This window comes from Molothrus aeneus, chromosome 3 (genome assembly GCF_037042795.1).
Source record: "Molothrus aeneus isolate 106 chromosome 3, BPBGC_Maene_1.0, whole genome shotgun sequence".
Taxonomy (NCBI): Eukaryota; Metazoa; Chordata; class Aves; order Passeriformes; family Icteridae; genus Molothrus; species Molothrus aeneus.
Genome location: NC_089648.1, coordinates 69,134,046 through 69,158,944, shown reverse-complemented (window position 1 = coordinate 69,158,944; position 24,899 = coordinate 69,134,046). Strand labels below are relative to the sequence as shown.

The 24,899-nt window shown below is 43.2% G+C and overlaps 1 protein-coding gene across 1 annotated transcript in view; it reads left to right on the top strand.

Annotated features, from left to right (window-relative positions):
- Positions 1 to 24,899, top strand: part of ADGRF5 (adhesion G protein-coupled receptor F5) — a 41,359-nt gene that overhangs the window by 3,023 nt on the left and 13,437 nt on the right. The window contains exons 2-11 of the mRNA XM_066547143.1: positions 13,789 to 13,940; positions 15,060 to 15,203; positions 17,310 to 17,370; positions 17,934 to 18,098; positions 19,535 to 19,714; positions 20,090 to 20,217; positions 20,663 to 20,721; positions 21,385 to 21,527; positions 22,363 to 22,569; positions 24,450 to 24,683. Of these exons, the coding sequence (XP_066403240.1) occupies positions 15,102 to 15,203; positions 17,310 to 17,370; positions 17,934 to 18,098; positions 19,535 to 19,714; positions 20,090 to 20,217; positions 20,663 to 20,721; positions 21,385 to 21,527; positions 22,363 to 22,569; positions 24,450 to 24,683 (1,279 nt within the window). The 5' untranslated portion in view covers positions 13,789 to 13,940; positions 15,060 to 15,101. The remainder of the gene's footprint in view (positions 1 to 13,788; positions 13,941 to 15,059; positions 15,204 to 17,309; positions 17,371 to 17,933; positions 18,099 to 19,534; positions 19,715 to 20,089; positions 20,218 to 20,662; positions 20,722 to 21,384; positions 21,528 to 22,362; positions 22,570 to 24,449; positions 24,684 to 24,899) is intronic.

Here is a 24,899-nt window from a genome sequence, read left to right as displayed (position 1 = left end):
ACAAAAAGGATGTTTCAAATCACATAACATCATGTTCAGCAACAAAAAAGTAGTGGTGGAAGTCAGGGTTGTCTTCCAAACCTGCCATTGCTTGGACATTTTCTGGATATACATCTGCTTGTGGGAGGTAGTGAAGGATTGGGCCCCTCACTTTAGGAGGGACGTTGAGATGCTTGAGCGTGTCCAAAGGAGAGCAACGAGGCTGGTGAGGGGCTTGGAACACAAGCCATATGAAGAGCGACTGAGGGAGCTGGGGTTGTTCAGCCTGGAGAAAAGGAGACTCAGGGGTGACCTTATCACCCTCTTCAACTTCCTGAAGGGTAGCTGTGGTGAGCTGGGGGTCGGTCTCTTTCTCCGGGCAACAACCGACAGAACAAGAGGACACAGTCTCAAGCTGCGCCAAGGGAGATGCAAGCTAGAAATAAGGAGGAAGTATTTTACAGAAAGAGTAGTCAAATACTGGAATCATCTACCCAGGGAGGTCGTGGAGTCACCATCCCTCGAAGAGTTTAAAAAAAGACTGGATGTGGCACTTGGTGCCATGATCTAGTTGAGGTATTAGAACATGGGTTGGACTCGATGATCTTAAAGGTCTCTTCCAACCTAGAATTTCTGTGTGTGTGATTCTGTGTGTGTGATTGCCTTCACATCACTTTTTTTTTTCTTTCCTCTTTCTTTCTTTATTAACTTTTATTTATCTCAATCCACTAGTTTTTGTACTTTTTCTCATCCTATTCTCTCCTCCATTCCTCTGACAGATGGGAGTAAACGAGTGCCTGTGTGGGTGTTTAGCTTCAGACCAGGGTTAGCCCACAACAACAGGATATCTAGCCCACCCTTCAGACATCTCCCAATGAGCCACTTTTGAATACACAGAAGTTTTTTCCCAGCCCAGGAAAAGAACCTTTGAACTCCCTTGTGTCATCTCCATTGGCTGATTTACACAAAGTAATACTTGTTTCAGGAAGACCTCAAAGGTCATCTAATATCCTTCTCCCGGCATTGAATTCCTTCATTCTGGATGAAAAGGGAGCCACATCTCATTTGCCTTCTAGGTACTTCCACAAGTTTTGCTTTATCAGATCATTAGTGCAGTCACTGATGGGTTTTTCCTGTCCCAGGGTCTCTCTAAGCACCCTGTGAAGCAGAGACAGCAAATATCATCCTTGTTTGGCAGCAGAGAACTGAGGCACACCGATAGCCAGAGTCTGCTTACAAGGTTGGCTGCTGCCAACCCAGGGTCTGCCTAAACTCACCTCACCAGCATGGAGAATGCTATGGCAGCCAGGTTTGAGGGTGCTTGTGAGCAGCAAAGCTGTATGCATGCCCTATTTAAATCTTAATATGAAATATTAATTTCCAAATGCCTTCCCTCAAAACATAATAGAGCTGTGATCAAGTATGTAATTTACTGTCTTCGGAAATTCCTCAAAACGACAGAACTTCCCCCAATTGTTCATGCTCAGAGGAAAAGCTCTACTAGAGTTCCTGCTTTGGCTCAATCCTGTGAGCACAGGCTTGGCCCGCCATGACCATTAAACTGAGTGTGTGAAAGCCATCTTCATTCCTAAGATGTCCCTACGTGCCTTATGACAGGCTACTCACAGAATGCCCCTTGTTCCTGAAATTGTTTCACTGTGCCTTTTTGAGAGAGAAATTCTTTAAATTCCTGCACATGGTCCCTAAAATTTGGGTTGGCTGATCCTAGGCCTGAGGTCCCAGATGAGCCTATGCATGCCTCAAGTGTCTCTGGCAATTAAACAGGACTGATGGCACTTCCTTCCTTCCTTCCTCCTGTTATCCATCCTGTTTCAAGTCTATGGCTTAAAAGGTTCAACTGCTGTTCATAAACACTGTCTCTTTTTGCAGTTAGGACACACTGCATGTAAAATCATAGAATCGCAGAATGCTTTGTGTTGGAAAGGATGTTAAAGCTCATCTCATTCCAGCCCTTTCCACAGGCAGCAACACCTTCCACTAGACCAGGTTGCTCCAAGCCCCATCCAGCCTGGCCTTGGACACTTCAGGGAATGGGCAGCCACAGTTTCTGTAGACAACCTGTGCCAGAGCTGCGCCACCTTCACAGGGAAGAATTTCTTCCTAATAATTAATCTAAACCTGTTCTCTCATAGCTTAAAGCCACCCCCCCCCCCTTGTTCTGTCACTGCAGCCCTTTTGTAGGCCCTTTAGGTATTGGAAGGAGCTCAAAGACCTCCCTGGAGCCTTCTCTTCTCAAGGCTGAACAGCCCCAGATCTCTCAGCATGTCCTTTTAGGGGAGATTTTTATATTACTATTGAAAATCTGCTTTAAAAGCTGCCTGCTCTTTTCCTGAACACCTTGTTTCTAACAGCCTTGCAATAGTTCTTCCAGCACTGCTCCAGCATCATAGTACCAAACTTTCAAATGCTTAATCCATCTGACAGCAGGTAATGGAACTTCCCTTGTCCCTAGTGTACATACAGGTGCTTTTGAGGGTGTTGAAGCAGAGGAGGTTCCTACTGAAGCAAGGCCTAGACTGCCTGTAGAGTCAGCAGAGAGAAGCACAAAGACCTCAGAAAAATTCTTGTTGGAGATGCAACCAAAGTTCAGCACCAATTTCATCCCATTGAGCTGGGGGATGAGGGAGCTGGAAGAGAACTGGAGAACCTTCCTGTTCTTGGAATGTGGATTTTATTTTAAGCCATGCTAGAATTAGGAGAAACCGTGTCCCAGCAGCAGGGCGGGGCGTGTTAACCCTGAGGCCATCAGCAGGGCACAGCTCCCCTCTACGGGCCTGAACTCTCCTTTTCTCCCTAAACAAGGAGCCCAGGCTGTGCTGCTGACTGGGAACAGCCCCTGGCCCATGCTGTTCTTTGAAGAATTCCTGTGAATCTTGGCATTAGCACTGGCTGAGACAGGGAACATGGTAACTATGGACAAGGCCTCCTAAAGAAAGGCAGAAAGAGACCTCAACAGCTCATCTACTCAGGCCCTACATCTCATGGCAGGTGCTTGTTTAAGCTCTCCAAAGGCACCCTGTGGCTGGAGAAATGCCATTCCTTGGTGCTGTATCTCATGGTCAAACCTGTCATCAGGTTTAGCTTGTCTTTGCAATGTTGTGTTTTTATGCAATGTAAACCCAATAAGCACCACAGGGATTCACAAGTCTGGATCATCCCTGGTCTCAGTCTGAAGATAAGCATCTTCATCCTTGGCATCAGGCGCGAGATCAAGCCACAGTATCATCAACACAGATGGGACTTGTTTGTTTTACTAGTGTTCAGAAGACTTTAATGAATAATAGACTTCAGACATCTTCAGACTGAGAAAAATTTGAAAATATTATGGACAGGTGTAGCCTTCCAAGAAGTTAAATAGTAGCACTTTTTAGCCTTTCTGAGTTCTCCCGTGCTCTGAAAGACAGATCAGTACAAAAATAGTAAGGCTGGAAATTAAATCAGTGGAACAAAATAGAAACAATTATTTTTTTCTCTCAGGCTTCATCATAAGAGAAGGCAATTAAGAGATATGGACAACAGAGACCTGCCCTCACTGGTTTGAGGGATTTCCCTCCATCTATATGATTCTATGTGCAAAACGTGGGTGCTATTTTGTACTTCCATCTTTTTGTTGCTAGGTGTGACAAGCCAGGCCCTCAGACAGGAAACACCTTCTGTCCAGAGCGCGATTGTACAAACTCCAAAAGGCTGACACCTACACAACTTACAGGAGCTTCCTACACAGCCAGCTGCAGTAATAACAGGAAAAAAATCAAGAGGTTAATAAAATGAAATGAGCAGGAAGCATGCAGTCATCAGACTTTCTAGTACTTTAGTCTATAGAAGTAACCCATGTCTGGCCTGACTCAGGGACCCAATCCAAAACTCATTGCAGCCCATGGAAATTCCAGTGCTGCAATGGATATTGTGAGACCTCACTCTTCACTACATTGATATGGGAGTACCTGGCAAGTTCCTCCTTCCCCAGTACTACTACAGTCCTGAGCTTCAAATATCTTGTTGTGTTACTTCTCACTGTGAATTAGGCCTGTACCCCACTGCAGATGATCCAAAAAGCACAAGGAGAAGATAAGGTTCATGGGTACATCTCTTCTTCCATCCCAGTTATCCGATGGTGAGCTGGTGTGTGCTTTTCCACAGTCTTTCCAAACGTGGTAACCAGCTGCAACAAAGGGCTGAAATAGGAGGGTGGAATTAATTGGCAAGATTTTTTTTTTTCTTTTTTTCTTTGTTCCTTCTCTACAAAACTCCAACATGAAGCTCAAGGAGGAGGACTTAGGTGGAGTAGAGAAAAACACAAGTGGAAGTGAGAAAGAACTATCAGGAAGAAGACAAGAATTAGGCAAGGCTTTCTTTTTCCTGTAAAGTGCTGATTTAAATGCCATTTCACTTTGGTTGCAGCTATCACTGTTTTCAGTCTGGCATATTAACATGCTATGTGGCATGGGGAACATTCATCCCTTTACTTATGAGTGCCATGACATTTATTTGCACAAAACCAACAAAAATAAGAATTACCCCTCTATTCCCGCAGAAAATAAAACCTCTGCTCATGTCTGAGAGATCCTTGAGCATCCCATCAAACTCAGCCCCCTGCACCATGCTAGGCACAGAGCTGGAATAACACAGCTCCACAAACATCACAAAGAAAGCATGCCACAGCTTGTTTATTGCCTGTTTGAATCCTTATCACCAAGCAGTTCAGTTTTGTGTCCTTGATTAATTTCTGTTTATTTTATTTTTGTTCTCATTCAGATGTGTTATCTAAGGTCAGTGCAACTTCCCTTGTCCCCCCTTTCCCTTTCAGCCAACTCTCCCATGAAATATTGTTGTGCCTGGGTGTGTGTTTCTTAAAGGCATTGTGTGTTTTCTGTCTGAAACAAACATTGTCTGATCATCCAACTTATTACGCACTACTCAAAGGTCATGCTTTATGCAGAGAAAGGAAAACTCTTCTGTTGTGGTTGAGGAATAACAAACTGGACAGGCACTGAAAACAAGGCTTTAGCCCCAGAGTTCAAGACTTTGGGAAAATGTTCCTTAGCTGTTTGCAAATGGTAACCAAGATTCAGCTGCTACTGGGCAGCCATGGAGCCAAACTGTGCCTGTGCCAGCAGCAGATCTCCCCCTTCACACCTTCTAACCTGTAGCAGCTCCAGGTTCCTCTCTCCAGGCATCCTTCACCCCCACAGATCTCACAGCACCATAGGCTTCATCCAAAATACCTAGAGGGAGGCAGAGTTGTTCAAGTCATAGGAAAATGCTGGCATGGGGGTAACTGAGCTTAACTATGTTGCAAAAAAATAATCCAGCCAAAGTGGAAAGATACAGAACAAGTACCAAAGAGGCAGGAGGACTGCTGTGCTAAAATGGCACAGGACTCTTCGTCCTCAATAGCTGATGGGGAATGTAAAAGTGATATACGGTGTGAGAGGCCATGGAAAAGTTTGTGCTATCTAGTTTGACAATTAAGGATCAAACTTGACCCTAATGAGTGGTAGATTCAAAGCAAGCAAAGGAATTTAGGCCTCCTTGCTCCTGCAAATTATGTATTCTGCACACTCTCACAGATTTTCCTGTAATTTACTTCATTTATCTTAAAATGCCATTAGGGCTCTTAAACACCAATGACCTGCCTTGGCCTCCAGAAATCCCTGTAGCTCTGATAGCCAGAAGTGGAAATAACATTCTGAAGATGAGCTGCTGCAAACTTACTTCATTTTTGTAAAACTCTTTCCAAGGGCCTCTGCTATAGCCCTTGCTGGATAAAAACCAACTGGGCTAGACAGTCCCAGGATTCAACCAAGGGCAAATCTGTTTAGGACATTAAGCTAGCAGAGCCCATTAGAAAGGGGGGAGAATGGTCTCTCAGTGTGAATAAAGGAGTAAAAAGCACAGAGTTGAGGGCTTTTACAGTGAGGCTTTAAAACAGAATATGTCTGCCTGACCACACAGGGAGCTCTTGGCCTCAGTGACCCAGGACATGTCTCACAGCCAGAGCAGAGGGCCAAGAACTGAGGCTGTGGACTAATATCCACCTCACAAAGAACTGCTGGTTGAAGATGTGTTGTGCCTGCAAGGTTGGTTGTTTTCTTCTTCCTGGTGATGCCAAAGGTGTATTCATCTCCATTTCGGTAGAAGAGGGGCAAATTTCCCAGACACAGCATATAGAAAGGTTACAGCCAACAGGAAAAAGATACTTTTATGTGGGATGGCTGCATGGGGAAGCATAACTCTGTGTCTTCTAAAACAGAACTGCTTGTTTCCACTTCTGCATTTATAACCCCTTACCAGAGAACCCACTCCAGGGTGGGTATATCTTTAGGTCCCCTCACTGGTTATTTTTAGACATTGACAAGATCCCCCTGTGCCTTTCCTTTTCCAGGCTAAGCAGCTCTCTTGGCCTCTCCAGGTATGACAGATGCTCCAACTTCTTAATCATCTTCATGACCCCTTGCTGGGCTCACTTCAGTGAGTCTCTCTTGTACTGGGGAGCTTAGGAGCTGGATATTGTGCTTAAGATGAATCCAGAACCAGGAAATCTTTTTTTTATTAAGTCTATCATCAAATGAGAAATGTTGTCAGAAAGATTCTAGAAAAAAGACATGACGGGCAGGATAAGAAAAGCTTACAAATATGTCTGCCTGTAAGAGACAGAGTTGGTGAGTCAGACAGAAGCATAAGGTGGAATAGGCCAGGTCCCTCTGAGTGAACAGAGGTTACCTGAGCAAAGGAACCCAAATAAGGACCCCCAGGTCTGAGAGAATGTCTATAGAGGCAGCCCTGCTGCAAGGGATTATACAGAATGCCAACAGCATGTTATTTCTGGTTCTGGTAGAACCCAGGTGTCTTTATCATGCTACACTGCCAAGGCCACAGAAGCCATGAACTATCACAGAATCACAGTAGAAGCTGAGTTGGAAGGGACCCACGAGGATCATTGAGTCCAGCTCCTGGCTGTGCAAAGGACCATCCCCAAGAATTCTGGGGACATCACCACCCTGCCAAAGATGCTCTTTCTGTCCTAACGCAGTGATGTGGCTGTAAGTGCAGATGTATTGTCACCCAACCCCATGGGAGAGGCTGGCCACAGGTCCAGCCGTGGTGTGGTACCTTCCCAAAGGGGTCAGCTGTACAGCTGGTCAGCAGCCAGGGCAGTGTTCATGCCTCTCCAAATGTGCCAGGCTGGTTCTCACCTTCCCCCTTCCCTGAAATAATGCTTAGCCAGTGACTATGGCAGTTGATGCTTATTCATGCAAGAATGCCCTCACTGATCTGGCAGATTGCTGTTCTCCAGTGACAAGCAGTAAGTCCAACTGTGAACTGTGCCAGAAGGGCTATGAAAACATTGCAGGACTGGCTGGCACTGTCCAGAATGCTCACTTAAAAATGCTCACAGAAACTTCTTTTGGCTGCTCTCTGAGTATTAGGAATGCATGGAGAATGTGATAATTTGGACATTCAGCTGGGCAGTGTTCTCTGTGCTCCCAGTTATCCACCTAAATGGTTGCTATTTCAGCTACTATGCCCTGCAAATATGAGTCCTAGAGAGTTGTTCTCTCCTTGCAGGAAGTCCTGTGTGGTCATGGTATGATTTGAGCCTGATCCTCAGATAGCTGGGTCTAAATTATTTTCATTTTCCATGTAGATTATTTGGCTATGTAAAAAGGTCATCAACAATTCACGGGAAGGCTGACAGAGGAATAGAGGAATCTAAAGTCATAATCATAGGTCAAAAGGAAAGATAAATACTGCACAAACAAGGATGGAAAATGTGAGCTGGTGTGAGCTGATATAGAAAAAGGTGTGAACCATAGCCCTCCTCTGGAAATATTGTTTTGGGGAAACCCTTGATAAGGCTGTAGGTACAGTTTACCTCCTCTGCTTAAACCTGTGAGAATATTGTGCTGCAAAGGTCAAGAAAGGAATGCCTAAACCTGGATAAGGTAGAATAACATTTTGGAAAAGAACTCTAAGGTCATGAGTCCAACCATTAAGCCAACACTGCTAATCCACCACTAAAACATGTCCCTAAAGTCCACATGTGCACATCTTTTAAATACCTCCAGGGATGCTGACTCCAATACTGCCCTGGGCAGCCTGATCCACTGCTTGACCACCCCTTCCTCAAATAAATTTTTCTAAATGTCCAATCTAAACCTCCCCTGGAGCAATTTGAGGCCATTTCCTCTTGTCCTGTTGTTTGTTACTCGGGAGCAGGGCCTGACATCCACCAGGTTTCACCTTCCTGTCAGGGTGTTGTAGAGGGTGAGAAGGTCCCCCTCAGCCTCCTTTTCTCCAGGCTGAGCTCCCTCAGCTCCCTCAGCTACTCCTCACCATACTCGTGCTCCAGACCCTTCTCCATCTCTGTTGTCCTTCTCTGGACATGCTTCAGGACCTCAGTGGCCTTCCTGTCATGAGGGACCCCAAACAGAGCACAGGATTTTTAATGTTTCACCAGTGTCAAGCACAGGGGAACAATCATTGCCCTGGTCAGTCCAAACACAGCTCTGAGAACACAGATCCCCAAACAATCTACCCATCAACCCACTGCCACAAACCCACATGGAAGTAGAATCAAAGCCTCTCCTCCGTGTCAGCAATTGTATAGTCTCTTCTTAAAAACCTCTGCTGAAGGAAACTTTGCAGCCACCCTGGGTAGCCTAATTTTGTGCTTCTAAATGTTATAATTACATATTTTCCATAATCAGCAGCATATTTACTTTTGCTTCAGATTGTGTGACTTCAGCCAGCTGCCGCTGTGAACATCTATGTCAGTCCTTTTTCAAGGAACAAACTGTTATTGTGTCAATACCTGAGTCTTGTCCTATCTAATCTGAACAACCTTCAGCCTGTTCACGAGATTATGGCTCTTGTCATTGAGGTTATACAATCCTCTTGTCTTAGCTCTCCTTTGGATGCTCTCCAATACAGCAATATCCGGACACAGGGCTCCAGCCAAAACATCAACAGCATCACACAGTGCACTTTTGTTACCTCCCAGGTCTCCAATTAAAAATGTTTGCTAAAAAAAAAAAAGAAAAAAAAAAAAGATTTTTCAACATTTTTCAACATTGTTACAGTGAGTGAATTTAGATAGCAAATTCTTAAGACTCCCTTCAGAATAATATCTGCAAGACTGAGATGAGCAAAACTATCTAAAACAGATAGAGGTAATAAATGAAGCCCCAGGCATTGTCAGATTCATCCCAAAAACTGTTATATCAAAGTAAACTACCTATTAGCTCCAATATACTTGGGATTCACTCTGTCCTCACATGTTAAAAACACAGTTTTGTGTGTCTGAACACACAAAATTCAGACTCAAGAATATCAGATGGTGTAAGAATCTACAGTGTTGCATCCAGTTTCTGAGAGGTTCTGGCATCTTTTTTCTGCATTTGGATGCAGTTGACTGTGGGGTTTGATTACACAAATTGCTGAGATTAATTTCTAGATATGAGACTGAAGGGTCTATGTCCAGGACTGGAATGAGGAAGGGTGAGTCAAGAGAGCTGCAACAGCTTCATTTCTAAGTTGTTTCCACATTTGCTTTCTCTTTGAACAGTATCTCCCAGGGTGCAGCTGTGTGGGAACCTTATCCTGGCCTGTCTTTCGTGACAGATGAAATGTGTTTGCATGCTTTTGCAACAACACATTTCCAGTGAATTACAGGATCCCTGTAGCTCTGCCCTGGTTTGGATAGAGCAAGTGTCCTCTAGCACAACTCTTGCTTTCTTGAGCCTGTGAAGCCTAATGGCAGACTCAAATGTTTAAATAAAAATGTTGTGGGGTTGAGACTTTAGAATCCAGGAAGTTCACAGTTTCTGGTGACATGACAGTATGTGATGAATGAGTACAGGAAAAAACATCAGGACAATCAGGACATCCCCTGTGCTCACATACCAAGTTGATTACATACCTAATCCTCTGACATTGTATAATTTTCACATTCTCCTGCAAAGTAAACTAAGGTTTCTCATACCTTTAGGCTGCAGCTTGATGATAAGCCTTGAGCAGAAACCCTCTTTTAAGAAAGCCTTGCTGACATTCTTTCCCATTCTCACACCCCAAGATGCTCTTTCCTAAAATTTTTGGGGAAAAAAAAAAAACAACAAAAAAAATCACAAATGAAACCACAAAAAAAACCCCCAAACAAACAAAAAAAAACAAAACAAACAAAAAAAAACCCAACAAAAAAAACCACAAAAGCTCGGGGAAAGCAGGTTTAACACAGACCAGTTTTCTAGTCAATGCCTGGCAATGTGCAAAGTGTGACTCCACCACAGGCACAGGTGACTCAGCCTAAGCCAATTCTTCAGCCTCTTCATCTCAGCCTCTGCACTGGCACTGCTGATCATTCAAACCTGCAAGCAGTCATCCAAGGGAGCAATTCTGGGAGAAAATGAATAGTTTTTTCTCTAGGGATAGAGCATGAACTCGTGTTGAGCAGCTTGCCAGGGCAGAAAGGAAAAGGTCCTCCTTGTCCTTACCCTCCTGCCCTGTCTGCCAACCCTTGTTCCATCTCCCTTCCCTGCTTGGGGCCGCTTAGGTGCTCCTCTTCTTGCTCTGGCTCTGGCACTAACTGAGATGTTCTCTAAGCTGATCAGACTCAGATAAAAGTTAGCTGGACACCTTATTGCTGTTTTAGTTTTCTGCAGGGACAGGGGGTTAAACTGAGTAAGAATCTGGAAGGCCAAGGCCATCAATAAAACCAATCTACAGAGAGAGAGGTGGTGGCATTAAGTACTGTAGATGTAGCCTTGGACTTCTACTTGTTGAGATTCCTGAACCAGCTTGAGTGGGCAATAAATCAGACCAATGGCACCACAACAGTGAGGACAAAGACATGCTGTAAGGGTAACCAGGGCATCAGTCATGCCAATTTAATCACCTTAAAACTGCTGCAAACAGCTGAGGTCTGACTCACCACCTTGCAGAGAACAGCAGGTGAGCAGGTTTGCAGAAAAGGAAACAGACCTGTCTCCTGAATGAATCAGTGTTTAAAAAATAATTCCCCCACAACATGAACTTAATCCCAGGGGTTTCCACAGAGCTCAGTCAGTCACTGCCTCACACACTGCTGTGGAAACAAATTCCATTGATAAATCAACTGTTATCAAACACTGTAGGGACAAGGGTTCCACTGTTACTTGGACAAATGTCCTCTTTTTGTGTGTTCTTGGCTCAGATATTGTTTAATGTAGGAACATCCATAACACATCAGAATTTCCCCTGCTTTCTGGGAATTCCCATAGCCATCAGAGCCACAGGTCTGCATCTCTGTGCAGCTTCTCCAAGGGCATAAATGTGTCTCCACAGAGCCTTCCAGGCCCAGCAAGCAGGCTGCCAGCTCAGGTAGGAAAATTTTAGGGATTTCCTCCTTTAGAGTTTAAGTCATAGCCCACAGACATTTTGCCATAGCTACAAAACATGATTTTGCTGCTTTCAGTCCTCAACACCCTCTTTTGTTAGAACAAAGAAGGTGAGTAACAGCAGGGGAACAAGTTAGTCCACTAATCTGCAGATAAGACACTGAGGGACTCAGATCAGTGCAGGGGGAAATAATGAGTACAATCTGATGAATGGTATCAGGAAATATCTCTTCTTAAAATGCCTTGTGGGTTTTCTGCAGTGGCATATCTGCTCAGTCTCACACTTGAAATTTGAGTGCAGGCTCTAGAGGCAACTTCTTTTCTGGGCAGCAATAACTTGTTCAATTAATTATAAAAGTTCCTGTGGTTTAATATTTCTTTGAGAGAGAAGACTGGGCTATGGTGGAAAGCAGGTGATGTTTAAGATGAATCTAATTAGAAGATCTTCTCTTTGAACCACCTGAGAAGGTAAATCATACTAGATGTCTGGGTGTTGTCTTTATTTTCTAAAATGTGTGATGGTGACTGTTGTGCTGGGTGGATTTGCAAGAGAAGGTGTAATTATTTTACAGCATTCATGAAAAAGAGAAGTTTAGAGAAAAATTAATAAGAAAGTCATGTATCTCCTTTATGTCCTGGGTTAAAATGAGACCTTGCTATTTACCTCTAGGAATCCTCAGCATTTTAGTATTAACTTTAAACAATATTTTCCTGCCTGAATGCTGTGGAGAATGAGCATTTCGTAGCAAATCTGGACTTCTTTATCTCTCTGGGTCTTTATAAGTTGAAGATACTTATTGTTTCCCAGGAGACAGTTTGTATGAGAAATGAGGAGTGTGTCTGCACATGTGCTTTGCCCACTGAAGGCAGACCGATACTTGAGAATTTGCTCACTAAAAGTTTTACACCAATGCTTTATTCATTGAGAAATTAAATAAACAAAGGGAACACCCACATTGCTTGAGAAGAACATTTAATACTTTTCCCCATTTGCAACTTGTTTGTTGGTTTTCTGGTTTTCTAGATACTGGCTTGGAATGTTTTGGAGCTTTAAATAGCTACCAAAGCCTGAGTAGCAGCCCAGGTCTCATTTACATGAGTTGTCCTCTATGTAGTGTCTGACACGTACAGTTAACAGGTTGTTTGCTGTCAGCTGCATAAAGTCACACAGAAGATGTGTTTGAAAATAGAGGCTGACCCACAACATTTGAATATGAAGGCAAGTTGGGGAGCAGGGCAAAAGATAGATGCAAAACTGTGCCAGACGTTGTTTACTCTCATCATAAATTTTGTTTAATGACCCTTTTGCCTTTCTATTATCTATTTCATTAACCTGTTACTGGTGTAACACAAACTCTTTGTGCAGATTAAGTTTTTTTACCATATGTTCTGAGAATATCCTGAATATACAAAGTTACCAGAGACCTTTGTTTAGTTAGTGCTTCAATTATTAAGTCATGTCACTATCTCAAGAACTTATGTCACAGCTTATAATGTTTCCCTTATGATCCACTTTAATCAATTGTGATCTTGGGATCAGCCAGATCCATGGAAGTCTTGAGTTTGTTAGAAGTGGATGATGTCTTCAAAATAGGAAAATAGTCTCTTTTGTAGAATTCTGGATATAGTGACAGACATGCCAAAGAAACTGAAAAAAATTCTCTACATTTTTCCCCCCGATTCTGTTAGCCATTCATTGATTGGATTAAAAAAAGCCTGTAACACTCTTTTATTTTAATTGATTTTGGAGTGGGGTAGGAAGATACTCTGAGTAACTGTGATTCCCTTTCTGGTTATTCCCGTAGAGGAGTATAAGAGCAGCTATACTGTGTTAGCTCAGATGTCTAGATAAAAGAGGGTGTTTTTTCTTTGTTTATTTATTCTATTTTGTTTTTATTTACTCTTGTTTTGTTTTTGTTTTGTTTATGTTGGTTTGGAGGTTTTGGGTTTTTTGTTTTGGTTTTGGTTTTTTCCCTCCATTAATATCCTAAAATATCTTAAAATTAATTTTCCTTCTTTAGTTGCATCTCAGAATTCAGTTGACATTTTCTTCAGATCCCATTTCTGAGTGGTAATTGTCAGTTCAGTAATTGTCAGTTCCATCACAGAATACAGACTGCCATGATCATTTCTTTCTACCTTACACTTATGAGTTCTGAGTTTCATGATCAAGTCACTCAGTCTTCTGTGTCCCCAATGCAGATCTTCACAGGCAGACTTTGCTTTTATTAGTCTCAACCAAGTAAAATTTTCCATGGTGTTGCATCACTGACCACTGCCTTTTCCACATCACTTGAGGACAGAGAGTAAGGTACAGGCTTACACCTCATTCCTGCAGAGCTCTGGTGATAACATCTCTGTATTGGAAAAGAAAATAATTTATCCCTACTTTTGCCTCCTATCTTTTAACCAGGTCAGTACCCAGGTGAAGTCCCACTCCAGATGGATCTCTCTAAGAACCACAATTGGTGAGAAAAGTCACGAGTCCCTGCTGGGCCCCCACATTGGTGATATCAAGTACATGCTTGGCTATAAACTCCTTGCCATCCTCTTCCAATTCACAAGGTGAGACCACAGATCATGTTCATATTATTGTTTTCTGTCATGGACTCATCAGAGCAGGAAAGTGCCAGCAAAGCCCCAGCCTGCCTGGGAGCATCAGTTCTGATAAATGATGGTTGCAATAGGCAGCCCCTGATCTCAGGAGGTGTTGATTTTTCTGTTTTCCCCTAGTGACTCACTGCATTGCAAAACTTGAGTTTGGATGAACAGCCTTTTCAATGTGAAAAGATTGTAATTTTACCAGAGTTCATGATTCTAATAATGAACTGACGTTATCCACTCAGGCTCTGTCCAGTACTGTGCTTAGAGCCTTTCCTCAGTGCTTAAAATGATTTTCACAATCCTCTTGGGTTCTGTCTTCTTCTCTTTTTCTTTAGCTCTCTACTAGTTGTTAATTCTGGAACTAAGAAAGTGCTTTGTTTGGAATAACCAGAAAGTGCATATTCACAGCAAAGTATTTATCCTTAATGGATTCTTCACCTCCCTTTCTCTATTCCTCTTGGTTGCATAAATGTGTTAGCACTTGTTATAAGGGTCCATGAATGTTTTACCTGTCCCTTTATGTTTCATCATCCAGTCTGCTGTGTGACTAAATTAGCTCAGGAATTAATGAGGTAGAAAATGTTATTGGGGTGTGGATATGTGTGTGTGTGTGATTTCAGGCACCACATTATATTCTTGTGTGACATGGTCCTTAGATTCTAGTTTACTTATTAGTTAACTTCAGTGCAATTAATGGAGAAGTTTGCTAAAACCTCAAGACAGCACAGATTATTTCCAGGAGATGCCACTCTTCATTGTGTCCATTGCTAGCCAAGGGGTAACAGACACACAGACATCTGTACCTGAGCCCACGGTGATGCTACAACCCTCTCCAGAGTGGGATACAGCCAGTAGCAGAGCTCTCCCTGCTGCAAGAGGACAGGCCCTGACTTGCAGCAGCATTCCTTATTGCTCCCTCATCTCCTGGCAGTGCATTTCCCAAGTACCACCAAGAGGGATATTTGAAGATCCAAAGTCAACTTTTGTCATGGCAGATTTCCAGCACCTCCTTTGTCCCTGATAGGAATCTGCTCAGGACTCTGCTTTCTTCAAACAATTTCTTTCTCCTGTTTTGAGTAGGTACAGCTGACTTCAGGCTGGAGAGCAAAGTCACCAGGCAAAATGCCATCCCCAACAACTACAGGTCTCCACTGCCTCTTCCTGCTGGTCTCAGCCTGCTGCCAGATACCACAGAACTCAAACTTCTATCCATTGTCCTACGTAGTGAGTATCCTTCCCCACCCCCACTGGTTTTCATTGGATCTCTGCTTGTATCAGCCTGATGTTCTCCTTTACACCCACAAAACCTTGGAAGAAGTCAGAATAATATTTGGGGGGAGGGGGGGATCTGAACCCAGAGTGTATAAAAGAGGTGGAGAAATCCAGAACTGGGCTCTTCATGTTTCCCAGTTTAAAGTCTCTCCAGAAGGCACTGAATGAAACACATCTCGTTTCTCACTATGTTGGTCTGCAAGGAGTTTCAGTTACTGTCCCTGGAGCTAAGTCTACATAACATATATGTGGGCACTGCTTCTGGATGGAATTCACCCATCCTAGGAGAGAGGAACCAAATATATCTAGAAGTGACATATTTGCAGGTAGGTGACAGGACTGTCTCAACAGCAGGACAAGTGCACATGACCAAAACTCCACTCCTGGATGATTTGTGTTTAGATATTGCCCATGAACTGAGATTTTACTTTGTTTCCCACTTTTTCAATAATCCTCACAGATCCTTTCTGTTTCACCAACAGTATGAAGTATGGAAAGCCATTTTGTGCTTCATCCTGTGTTTGTTAACAGACAGTTTCTGCACAGTTTTCCCTAACAAAAAAAGAAAAATTTTCCCTAACAAAAAAGACAAAAGAAGAACAGAGAAACCAAGGTTCTAACCAAATGGAAGTAAATATAATCTGGTAAATCTACCAATTCTTGGTCATCACAATTAGTATTAGACCAGACAATACTTCTTTTATCTTCTCCATTGTGAGCAAATGGAGAACCTCCTTCTTTGAGAAAGTTGAAAAAAAAGGAAAGGAAATGTGAAGAGAAAGGTGGGAACTCCTTAAGCTCTTTCTACCACTACCCCCTCCTTTGGCAAAACAGGATATGTCTGGTTGCAGCAGCTCCATTTGTGCTTCAGCAGATGTCTAACAGTGGCCAAATATCTAATTTGTTCTGATTTTTCAAGCTGAGTCTTCATCTCAGCACTTAGGAGTTTTCATGAAAAAAAAGCGACACCTTTTTTTAGCACCACTGATCATGGGACAGCCTGCAGATGAGTCATTACTTAATGGTGTGAAATATGTGAAGTATTTAGCAACCTAGCAATTGTTTGGGAGAATAACTGAAAGAGGAAACCACTGAGTCCAAACCTGGAGGAGGACGTGGGTCACAGGGCACTTTCTGTAACTCCTGCAGCCAACCAAGGTAAATCCCAGCAATGCAAAAAGTGCCAGCACTCCTTGGGTGTGTGGAGCTTCACCCCAGCACAGCTGTGATACAAAACCCAGCTCTAATCACACACCAGATGGTTCCTTTATGTAAAGAGACGACTCAAGAGTTGCCAAGCTATTCACCCTTTCTGTAAATAAAGGTTTCAGTAGGAACCAAGAAACTGGCAAAGCTGCAAATTTCCTGCCTGAGTCTTTGCTTGTTCTTTAGCCTTTCTTGCTAACAGTGGTGCCAATGTATTTTTAGGGCACAGATAAAAAAAAGATAAGATGGTCTGAATCTGACTTGGCTGCAGCCTGTGTAAACCCAGCCAGAGTGAAATGGTGCTAACTCCTGCCATGGTCAGCTGTGTCTTACTGATGGCCCCAAAATAGCTGACCTGGAAACTGAGCTGGAGCCAAGGCTTTTCAGTCCGCTTTCTTCTCCTGCTCAGGCTGGCTCTGCTGCCACAGAGGAAAGCAAAAGGTGATCAAAGTCCAGTTTCTGGATTCAAATGCTGAGTGACCAGGTTTCCCAAGCAGTTCACAAGGCTGGCCCAGGACTAAGTGCTCTGTGACAGCCCCGTGGAGGTCTTGAGGCTCAGACACAAAAATCCTCCTGAACTGGGACAGTTGGCTTGCAGAGATATGCAAAGAGGCATCTGCAAACTCAGTACATCCCTTAGCTGGTGCTTAACCCTTCCCTGCTGGGAAGATAGAAATTTTCTGTTTAAAGAGGAAGATGGAGTGGGAGGTTGGAAACTTGAGGCCAAGATTAGTGGGAAAAAATTATCTATGTCAGTATCTTCTTCCCTAATTTCTTTTGCCAACAACAGCAGCTGAAGTTTCACTTTGTCATTGTCATGGAGCTTCATCTTTTTTTTTTTTTTCCCCACAGATTGACAGCACGCTAGGGCAAGAAAGCTTCTTCCCAGAGATGCAAAGGCAGAAGCGAAACAGTATGTACACAAATATATGGTAACAGAGCAGGTTTCCAGTAGACCCAGGGTGAAATCACTGTCAGGGACAGTATCTCCTGATGTACTGAGCTGGGAACATCAAGGACAAGGTGTGGTTGTGGTTTAACCCCAGCCAAGCACCACAGCACCCCTCACTCACTCTCCCTCAGTGCGATGGGGAACAGAATCAGAAGGATAAAGTGAGAAAACTCACAGGATGAGATAAAGACAAGATAATCTTATATGGCTCAGTCTGTGGTTGGCAACCCATCAACTTACTGATTCTAAGGAGAGAAGGGATGAGGCAGCTCTTCTATGAATATATTATGTCATTTGTATCAGCTTCCTATGCTCTGACACCAGAGAAATCTGGCTTTTGTCAGACAAGGAGCAGATAGAACAGAAGCAGAATATCTGCCGAGTGGGGAGCAAGAAGATTTCCTAAGCAGAATGCCACACTAAGCTACCATTAAATAGCAACAAAGACCCCAAATGCTAGAGGCCATCAATTTGTGATTTACTCTCAAACACAGCTTTGCAGTCTCATTCTATTTCTCTTTCAGTGCTTGTTCTTGACATCCCCTTTCCGGAGCATACTTTTGACATTGAAGTAAGCCTGCAGGATTCATCTTATCTGGAGCCAATCAAAGACTATTTGAAAAACATTGATCTTCCAATTAATATTTCAAATGTACAAACAACAGTTTCAAACATCAGCATTACAACAGGTGGGTTGGTTATTGATTTGTTTGTTCTGGATAATGTGGGGTTTTGTCAGTATTTGATGTCTCCCACTTTTACCACCCATCATGTTTCAGAATCAGCAAAACTGAACCATCTCTGCTCCTGCTGAAAGACCCAGCAAGGCTGAAGCTGTAGCACACAACAGCATATTTGTTATCTGTCTCTCACCACTCCTCTTTATATAATGTTGGCATTTGGAATAGCTCTGAATGCTTTTCCTAAGGAAGGGACAAAGCCAGAGGAAGCCTGAGCCAAAGGATTTTGCTCCAGCTTGGCTAACAAGCAGTCTGAGTTGCTTTCAAGTTTCAGGAAGCTGTGACAGCAGTTATCAGACTGTTTACTTCCCTCCTCCTCTATCTGGAACATAGATGGCTGTAAGAGGCTGTACTCTGACCCTGACAGAGAAAGGCTGCATGAAATAGAGCTCACTTCACCTATTCTTACAGGGTGAGACAGGTTTTATTACACGAGTTGTGGTTGTGCAACATCATGTCCAAGTAATACAGCAGAGCATATACAAGCACACCAAGCATTTACAACAGCAGAGGAGATTTAATACCTTCTTATCACTGAGCCATAAAGCAGCAAAAGGAAGTGTTCAACAGTTTCCAAAGCAAGATGCAAATGCATCTTATAAAGGCCTTCAGGCTCACATGTAATGTGTGAAAATCAATTTGTTAATATCTTACTTTGCCAATGGCATATTAAGAACAGAAAATGTTACAGTGATGTGCTCTGTTTTGCCTTTTTTTTTTTTTGAGGAGGGGGGTTGGTTTTGTTTGGTTGGTTTTTTGTTTGTTTGGGTTTTTTGTTTTTTGTTTGGTTTGGTTTGATTTTTTTTTGTTTTGTTTTGGTTTGGTGGTTTTAGTTTTGGGTTGGTTTTTGTTTTGGTTTGGTTTTTTTGATTGGTTTCTTTTTTTTAGTGCTTTAAAGCACTTAGTGATTGTGCTACCTCCTCTCACATAGCATCTGCCAGGGGACAGAACAACCAGAACACAACAGCTCATTAGCCACTGGGATTCTGAATGATCTTGCTCTTACAATCTCTAAAAGCTTATACACTTGCTTTCAGCTCAAGTGACATAAAAACATTCAGTCTGAAAAATATTATGGGACCCTGGCCAGTATGCCAGGTAAACTTTTAGGATCAGACTTCACATCTCCATTCAGTTACTTGAAAGCAATTGATCAGACTTTTCCCTGTGCCAGCCTGGTTCCCATTTCTTGTTAGTAATTTACAATTACTAGAGTAAAATTTGAAAGCTGTCAGATCATCATTTTGGCATCATTCAAGTGAACTCAAAAGAAGGGCAACTTTTTGAGATCCCTGTCGTGAAGGCACAGAAAGGTAGATATTTATCTTGCAATGCTATGCCCCATTTACCATTCTCATGGTATTTCTCTGTCTGTCTGACTCCAGTCTGCCTGCCCAGTGGTGAGAATAGCAGCTGCTGTTTCTGTGAAAACGGATATGCCTGGCCGAGCACGGTGTGCAGTGATGTGATGCCCTGCCCTTCTCTGAGCCTGGAACCAGCCCTGCCCTGTGGCTACATGCAGAAAATGCCTTTCTATGGACCCTACTGTGAGCCCCAGACTGAAGGTGAGAAGATAAAAGGCAGAACTTCATTGCTGTGCAGCTCACACACTGCTTAGAGGTCAGAATAGTGATGAAAGGTATGATGAAAAAGCACATCAGGACTGAGCTGGCTACCACTCAGCCTGTGAATGTGGAGGAAAGTCTGCAGTGATGGTCTAAAGCTCTTCTCCTTGTGATATGGGCCCACACTGACCCAAACACTTGCAGATATTTGGAGCATTTGGAGCCCCAACTCCTGGAATCACTCCCACGCCTCTTTGGCACTTTCAGTTTTCATTGAGCCAAGAAAGTTTAATCTCATCCGATTTTAGACAGATTTTCACCTCATAAGCACTGTTTTTTATTATTTTGCATTTATTTTTCTGTCTTTCCTTACAGAGTCATGTGGTATGGGAGAGCCCATTGTAATGAATATGTCAGTCAGACTTGGCTCAGACTTCCAGGATGATCTCAAGGATTCTTCCTCTCTGTTATACCAAAAATACAAAACGGACCTTGAAAAAGCAGTAATGACTTTATTTTTTTAATCTCTGAAGGTTGAGAGCCCCCTAAGTAATGTGGTATTTACCCCAAGTGCTTGGGTGGTCAGTGTCTCTGTGGGGAGCTGGGGAGTGTGCAGCAATGGGAGCTGCAAAGTGGGGCAAAGCTGACTCCATTGATGGCAATGGAAATATTCCCATTTGTTTTAATACACTGAGAAGTATTAGGAACCTTTTGTATATAAAACATGAAAAAAAATCCTATTATTGGTCCTATCTTAAATCCATGTGGGTACACATGGAATGAAACCATGAGCAGAAATGTGTTCCATGACACCAGGAGAGCACCAGGCCTGTGGTATCAGATATGTTACATGTCCTTACTCACATCAGGAATTGAGAGTTTCCTATTTTAAGCACACTTCAGTAATACACAGAGGACTTACACCATCTCACCTGTCTTTGTTTACAGTTTAATGCCAGCTACAGATGTCTACCAGGCTTTGTATCGACAACAGTATTAGGTTTTAGGTAAGTAAATAATTTCATTTTTCCCTGGGAGACACAAATCTCCCTGTCCAGTCTCAAGGAGATACAAGTCAGCAAAGGTTACATTCACTCTGCCTAGAACCCACTCCCAGCATGCACACACTGAATAGCAGAATAATCACTGCAAAGCAAAGCCCAAGTATGAACATGGAAATGGGATTGTAGGTAGAATTCATCACTGTGCAAAAGTCCAAGAAACACAATTGTTCCCCATCTGCAGGAAAGCCTTTTATGGAAAAGATTGAGCTCCACCCAAGGGGGAAAAGAATGCAAATAAACCTATCACTTTCTAGGCCATAAGGAAGGTGAATAGTACATTGACTCTGGATACAGCCTTGGATAAAAGAGACATTGCTGCTGTCCACACATATTTAAATGCAGCTGCATTTTAGGTTTCTAAGGAAAGTTTACTAGAAATGAACATCAGACAAGGAAGGTGTCACATAAAGGTGTTCCTTTTCAGGGAAGAGCTGTAGCACAACTTTCTGGTATAACAGAGCAAGTTTTGAGTCCCAAGAGGAGTCTTCACAGGGGAGTCCTGTGAGGTCTTCCCATCCATGCAAGATGGGTCACCACAACATAGAAAAGCACTAATATACAAGGATATTTAATTCTGGTGCTCATGTGATTCTTGTATCTGTTTAGCCCTGGAAGTGTTTTTGTGAACTATGAAGTAAGAACAGGAGCAGCAAGCTTCACTCAGGTTGGAGATTCCAACAGAGCTGTACCACAGTTTCTGGATTCATCGTACCAGCTAAACCCATTTACCTTCACAAGAGTAATCACTAGTAAGTTTAAAGCTCTCAGTACTTTCCTTCAACCTTTACTTTAGTATTTTTTGCCTGAATCATGTAGCTGCCCTATACTGTTGATTATTTGGCACTGGACTTTCAAGAAACATTTCTTTTTTAGCTGTTTCATTTTATCCTGTGTCACCAAAGCTTAGGACCCTCATGAGAGGACCATGCATGCAGTACCTCCCATGAAAAACCAAACACTTCCAGCTACTCCACTGACCAGTTATTGGTTGGACTTGATTATTTCATGGGTCTTTTCCAGCCTAAATTATTCTAAATGATCCCTGATGTGGTCTGTCCAGGGGAGAAAGATTGAACACCCTTAATTCACCTCCAGAACCAAGACAGCTCTAAGAATGTCAGGCTGTCAGCACTTTCTACTCTTTAAAGCAAAACATAAAACTCTAGCAGTTTACATGACAACACATTCCCCTTGGCTTCCTTGGCACATTTTCCATGCTGCTGCTGGACAGTGTGTTACAACTCAGATGCTGATCCAGTGCCCTGGAGGTGTTCTGCTCTCAGTGCACCAAGTGCTGGACTGTCTGTCCCAGAGGATTACTTCAACCTGGTTGCTTCTCCTCCCAGTTAATCTAATTAGAAAGTAGTGCTGGTGATAATAATTCTTCTAACTCTGGAATTTTATAAAACCTTCTGGAATTTTTAGCCGAGAAAGATACTAAAGAATATGTTGAGGGGAAAATCCCATGGCCTGTATCAGAGGTGGTACCCTGCAGCTGACACGAAGCACCTATAAGATGAAAGACACCATAAAGATGTGAGCTGAAGTGACAGTAATGCAGAATGTTGCTCTCTGTCTTCCCAGATCAGACAAACTTCACCGTGAAACCCTCGAACATTTTTGAAGGGGACACAGTAAGACTGACCTGTGAGATAAATTCAACATTTTCCAATGTGACCTGGTATCACTTTGACCAGACCATCTCAGCTGGCTCCCGGTACTCCATAGAGACAATTTTAGCATCCACAAGATCAATTCTTAAAATTGCCAACGTTACGATGAAGGATTCTGGTATGATTTTCCATTGTTAAAACCGCAGATTTAAATCTTTATTGTGGCTAGTTCTATAAAAAGCAAATATGAATGCAGTGGCTGCATTTTCTAGAGGAAATATGAAAATTACACTGCCCTTCATAATTTTCCTGTTATTTTCATTAGTGATCTACGTATTGACTGGCATTGCCAGTAAGATGTGAACTGACTGAAGTGATGGTACATGACTGGGTGTTCTAAGGGCCAGGCTTCATTTTCCTACCAGGGAGATAGTGGTGACTGCATGGCTGTGAGGCCTTCCCACCCTTTTGGTGTGGTGGCTGGAGGCTGTAGTTGAATTTGTCCTTAATGCCCTTGCCCCCTACACACACATGACCTAACTAAATCAGAGCTCAGAGCTAGAGTTTTGCATGTTTAGGGATTTTTGAAAATCAGAAACAGGTAAACTGACAGCATTTTTCTGGGAGGATCTATCAGGGGAATTATAATGTATTATCAGAGCTTGGGCTCAAGCTTCCACTCAGTTCATGTCTTTGGACCATGAATTCTACATTCAACTTCATAAAGGGTAGCCTGTGATCAGGTATTTGGGCACATGTATGTGAAGTAGGAATAGTGGATCCAAAATTCTTCAGACTGAGGATGCCCTGAACCTGGATGTTTCCACTCCTATGTAAGTGGTCTGCTCATTTGGCTATCCCAGTGGGGAAGGGAAGTCCACATACTTAAAATATGTGGGAAATTTGGAGCTCCTATTGCCAATCTCAAAACCAAGCCTGGCTGCATCCAGGGGACTGGTGCCTGAGAGAGTGGCTGATAAAGAGAAAGGGACCTGTGGGTCCTGGTCAGTGGCAAGTTGAATGTGAGTCAGCAGTGCCCAGGAGAGACAGCCATGTCCTGAGGGGGCACCAGGCACAGCATTACCAGACGGGCAAGAGAGGGGATTGTCCTGCTCTGCTTTAGGTTGGGGAGACCTCACTTCAAGTCCTGGGGGCAGTTTTGGGCACCAAAATACAATAAAGGCATCAAGCTATTGGACAGAGTCCAAAGGAGGCCACAAGGATGGTGAAGGGCCTGACGGGTAAGAGGTATGAGAAGGAGCTGAGGTCATTTGGTCTGTTCAGCATTGAGGAGACTGAGGGGACACCTCATTGTGGTCTTCAACTTCCTCATGAGAGGAAGCAGAGGGGCAGGTACAGATCTGTTCTCCCTGGTGACCAGGGACAGGACACAAGGAGCTGGCATGAAGCTGAATCTGGGGAGGTTTTGGATAACTGAGAACAGTTTTTCACTCAGAGGGTGGTTGAGTAGGCTCCCAAGGGCAGTGGTAACAGCACCAAGCCTGAGAGCTCAGTAAGTGTTTGAACAAAGCTCCCAGGCACATGGTATCCTGTGCAGGGCCAAGAGTTAGGCTCAATGATCCTGACAGGTCTCTTCCAACTCAGCATACTCTGTGATTCTGTGATAAATACTCTGCTCTGTTTGGCAGTGCCTTCTGAGTAGCTTGAGAGCCTCCACTCTGAGGCCAGTTCTGGTGGAGTCCACCCTGGGCATCTCTCTTGTCACCTATTCTCTGTAGTAATCTTTTTACCATGACATACTGCTGCCAGAAGGACTGTGGCAATATACAGATCCCAAAACCACCTACTCAGCCAGATTTGAAGTATTTTGGTCTGAGAACACAAATCTCAGGTACCCATCAACAGTGAATCCTAATCTAGATCCGTTTGGCACCAGGGGTTTGCAGAAAGCATTCTGCAGGTGACCTGAGGATACATATTGATCAGCAAGTAGCAGAGCCACTGCAGAGCAGGGACATGTGAAAACCAGCTGTGGAAGTAGTTCCTAATTCCAAAATAAAGGCAAACTCAGCAAAAACTTTTGTTTATGCTTCACAGGTTCCTATAGCTGCGTGTTCATAAGGAGTGGTCTGTATCACACGGAGATACACAATGGCACAGAAACAATATCTGTCTTTCCACTGCATGTCACTCCAAACTTTGAGGAAATCGATGTCACATGTAACAGTCCTGAAGTGCAAGCAAAGGGTCTTCAGCTGTCCTGTTGCATTGACAGACACTTGACATCACTTAAAGTATCCTGGAAAGTAAATGGAACAATCAACATTACAGGTAAGATTAACAAAAGGTTGGCTTTCACCTGCTAGGTTTGCTCACTGATCAAAAGTCTCCTCCTAAGTGGCTGCCCCAAAGTCCTAGGATGAATACAGGGTATGCTCCAAAAGTGGCAGGGGGAAGGACAGACTCTGTATGTGTTGTGCAGGTGCCAGTGGGGTTTCAGGCATCTCCATACACTGATGCCTTAAACTGTGCCATCCTGGATGGAAA